The 4,792-nt window shown below is 31.8% G+C and overlaps 1 protein-coding gene across 1 annotated transcript in view; it reads left to right on the forward strand.

The window, feature by feature from the left end:
- Positions 1–3,470, forward strand: part of LOC108572366 (eukaryotic translation initiation factor 4E transporter-like) — a 7,776-nt gene extending 4,306 nt beyond the window's left edge. Inside the window, 5 exon segments of the mRNA XM_017934598.1 lie at positions 24–95; positions 344–622; positions 2,055–2,225; positions 2,354–2,743; positions 3,223–3,470. Coding sequence (XP_017790087.1) covers positions 24–95; positions 344–622; positions 2,055–2,225; positions 2,354–2,743; positions 3,223–3,470 — 1,160 coding nt within the window.
- Positions 3,471–4,792: the final 1,322 nt, after the last annotated feature.

Genomic DNA, 4,792 nt, shown 5'->3' on the forward strand with positions numbered 1-4,792 from the left:
ATATCGTGATGTTTGGAATGCAGCTTATTGTCCACCTTCAACAATATCTTCAAATTTGACTGCTAGTCCCAGTACTTTAACAGTACAGCATCCAGGTAGAATATCAAAGATAATAAACAGTTCTTTTAATTTGCGGCTTTATTCTGCTACTGTATAAATAAAGTTAGGTGCTGTGTGTAACCCGGCAATATAAAAGTGTGAGATAAGAGTGGATAAATATTTTAATAATTATATGTTGCTACTTTTGCTTTTCAAAAAAATTCTTTAAGGAAGATCTGATAAAATTGTCGCGATAATGATTTACCCGGTTTAAAATTTGCTTGAATTTCTATTATTTTAACAGTGATGCAGCATAGAGTTCCTTCACCACGGGAGATTGTTATGCATGCTCAGTCTGCAATCCAAAGTGCTTTAATTAAGAAAACGTTGGAGGAACAACGTGAAAACTTCCGTAAGCGACAGGACCAACAGCAACAACAACAGCAGCAACAACAACAACAAGCTCAACAAAGAGCATCGAGCCCTGTTAACTCACCGGCGAAGCAGACCATGAGCCCAACGCCTCTTGCTTTTACACCGACATCAGTGTTGCGTAAAATGACTGCCGATAAGGAACCTGAGGGTGCGAATCAGTCTAATCATCAATTAGAATTGAACTTCTTATTTTCTCCCCCGATTAATGAAAAACGTAATAACAAGTATCATAACGCATTTGATTCAAAGAAAAATAATGCTGACACGCAACAATCCGCTTCTTACGATAATGCAATTCAGCTTACTAATTATAATCTTAAAAAGCTTGGTAATATGTTCAGCAGTGCTGCTTCCGAGAATTTATACAAGTTGAACAATAATGGCAATAACGTAGAGGTAGAGGAGTCCGCGTTAAAAGACAAATATTCTTCTTTGCAGCAGCAAAAAGATACGAATAATAATTCGAGTTTGAACACGACAGAGGAACAGAGAAATACTCATGAGACTAAAGAATCGTTAAATATGAATACTCCTGGTAGAGAATCAGGTTTAATGGATCTAAGTGATACTAATAATAATAATACTCCTCTTATTCTTAACAAATTATTAACAGAACACTTTGAGATCGGAACAATAATAGTCGACAATAACAACACATTAGGAAAAACAGAGGAAAACAAGATATTAAATTCACAGAATGATGTTGTTGTTTAAAATATTCATTTCATGAACTTTATATATAAAAAAAGATAAAGAAAAATAAAATCATAAATTTGTGACTATTATCCGATGTAATGTTGTTTTTTTATTTTTGTATTAAAATGAGGAATGATAATTTTGTTTTCTTTCGTTTCTTGTTTGCTTAACACCTTTAATGTGTTTTTGAAAGCTGATTTATCTGCAATGTTGCAAATTGTACATGGAAATGAGTCCTTTTTAATTTTGAATACAAAATAGTAATCCTATTGGAAATTAATATTATAAATTACATTTTCTACATAGATCAGTAGACACGAACATATTGCAAGAGTAAAGTATGTTGGAATAGTCTTTAAAATAAAACGCTTTATAAATACATTTCATGCTTTAAGTTTTCCTTTACACTTTCATTTTCCTTCAGTGGAATGCTTTTGAAATGATTTGTACTTTAATGCATGTGCTTGAGTTTTTAAGGCTTTTATGACTTCAGATATTGGGCAAGGGAATTGCATGTACTAAGAGTTGAATAACAGTATAATATACAATTATTAAATACATAAATGTTTTTTTTTTAATTGAACGCTCAAATTGAATGAAATGAAGAATACAAATATTTCTTATCTTCATTTAATCTTTAATTATCGTTTCATTCTATTTGTTCATAAAACTAGAGAATAAAATATTGTTGTATCTTTAGCTTCATAAAATATGTTTCTAATGAAATGTTTTATTATGTATTAAATTCAAATACATCATATACCTTATACGAGAACTAAGTTTTTTTTTTTATTAGTTTGTGTATGTATTTATAGTATATAATAAAGAAATAGGAGGTCAAGCAGTTCATATTTTTGTCTAACTGTATCTTTACTTTTATATAGGCAATAGTAATGATCCATCGAAGTTGGCAGCTCAATCTCAGGCGCCGCAAATGCCACAAATGCAATCTACAGTTCAATTACTGTCCCAAGGAGTTTTTTCGCGGCATAATACGTTACGACCACAATCTGTTCAGTCTACGTGGCCGAATCCAACTATTAAACAACACCCGGGTATGTTAAATATCATAAATCATGTAGTAAAGCGCGCTTGAATTTATTGCTGTGCACCTTATCCTTTAGATACACCAAGATTGTTAGAATCAATATTTAAAGTTTATTATTTATTTCGATTATCGTAGGTCGACCGATAGTTAAAGGTGGTGGTGGTGGTAACGGTGGTAACCAATTCCAACACGGTGGAAACACGGATTACCAACAACAACAGCAGCAACAACAACAACAACAACAACAACATAGATCGGTTACGGGCGTGTACGGTAATCCTGCACGTTCCAAACATACCATGACTAGTTCAATACCACATCACAATGTTCCACAATACAATGTTGCTCAGAACTCAATGATTAATCAGAGGTCAAATGTTATGAATAATCAAATGAAAGTACAGCAGGCTCCATCGCACCTGGCCAATATGCAACACCAACCACCGCAACAACAGCAACAACAACGGTCTCTTAATTCACAGATTCAAATGGTCTTAAATCAAAATTACAACTCCAGTCGCGCAGGTAATATTATTTTTCGAATTTTAATTAATATTGTTGCACAATTTACTAACATAATTTTTTTTTAATTTTATTTAGGTTTTCCCATTTCAAAATTAAATTATTTTATTCAAATAGATTTTTTACTATTTTAATTGTACGTAGGAAAATACACTGTAGCGGTAATTTTATTATTCTAAAATATTTTCAGATGTCTACCTCTTGCCTAATCAAATTGCATGCAACGGTGTTCAGAAATTGGAATAATTAGATCTCATATTTTAACTGTTCCCCTTATTTAAACCAATTTAGACAGAATTTATCTTTGGATTGAACTTAAAGTAATGAATCAACATTTATTTTATACTACCATTTATTCTTATCCTTAATAATTTCACGATTTAAACAAATTTTACTTACTGCAAAAACAAATAAAATGTGGTATACTAAAATGTTACAGTGAAATGAATTCGATAAATGAACTTGATAAATATTTTTCACAGATGGGCGAGTAATGCGATCGCAACAGTTGAACATACCCGTAGGTCGTCAAACATCTCCAGGTTTAGGATATGTGGGTAGCAATGGCGGAGATCTTTCACCAACCTCGAATCAATTGGCACGATGGTTTAGTCCGGAACTGCTTGCTCAAGCTCGGGCTGGTAAGCTACCAGAGCTTGTCCAGACAAATGTGTTATCGTTGGAAGAATTAGAAAGACTTCAACATGCATCGACTACAGTGCATAATTAGATTAATATTGTACCTTCTCATATGTTCAGTTTGCAAGTACAGGATCTCCCATTGGCGCAGTCATTGCTCTAACAAATTATACCTTTTAAATTAGATGGCTTTTCGTATTAAACAATCAGTATGAAGATTCACTCCAATTAAAAGAGGTCTGTCTAAGTAAAGTGTAAAAAAAAAAATCCTGCTTCCATATACAAAGTCATTTAGGTAATGAACCTTAATGGAAGTAAGGTTTAGCGAAGTAATATCCACTTTGGTCAGAGACATTTTTTGGACATGATATCACGGATTAGTTGTGCAGTATTTCCTTCCTATGGAAATGTTATTTTTCTTTTTGAGTATCTTACGACTTATTTGTAACAAATTTTACAAAATATGTTAACTAAATGCTACAAATGTACAGAGGATATGAATTAATGATATAGGATTGAAGGTAATTAAAAGAGGATAAGCCATTTAAAAACAAGTTTAAATGAACAGCTTTCTATGAGAAGAAGATTTATTGCTTATAAGACTGAAAGAAATACGAAAATTCTTACAATTGACTTACGGAGGAAGCAAAATACTATTTCACTATTCATAGTTTCTAAATGGCAGTAAAGCGAAGATTATTTGCCTAAGTATGGACAGCAAGTCTTTATTTACAAATTATAGTGTCATTACGGTTCGATTTCAAGAACTATAATTATTGAATCTTCATTATACAACATATTACATATTAATAAGGAACAGCGGTATTGTTCATTTGGTAATGTTTTCTGACCATTTATTTTCTTACCATAAAGCTTGCAAAGTCTTTTAGGTAAATAATATGAATTGAAAACTTAAGAAAGTTGCAAATTGCAGCACCCACGAGTACAGTATATACAGAGAAAAGTGTCATATATTATATTCTACTTATATTATTACGGACAGTACGGTCGTATGAACAGAATGAAAACACGAGATGAAAAGGAAGCGAGTACTCATCAAATCTTGCATATATTAAGGAAATAAATATATAATATATACTTTGTAGAAGTGTGAGGGTACAGTGTTATTATCATGTTCAAAAGTGAAAGTTAGAGCAAAACAATTCCAATGCAACCTTGGCAAATAGATAAAGGAAGCATTTGCAGAATTTATTGAAAGGAAAGGAAAAAGAGATTATTCACGAAACAAAGAGAGAACATTCCACTGGTTATAGAGGGACAAAAATGAATAAAAACACATTTACAAATTGAAAAGATTTAGCGTCAATATTGCTGCCAACAATATGTTTGCTTTATAATTAACTCGTTATTTTTGTGATTACATTTTTCGTACAGTCATAAGAATTATATTTG

This window comes from Habropoda laboriosa, unplaced genomic scaffold (genome assembly GCF_001263275.1).
Source record: "Habropoda laboriosa isolate 0110345459 unplaced genomic scaffold, ASM126327v1 scaffold65, whole genome shotgun sequence".
Classification (NCBI taxonomy): domain Eukaryota; kingdom Metazoa; phylum Arthropoda; class Insecta; order Hymenoptera; family Apidae; genus Habropoda; species Habropoda laboriosa.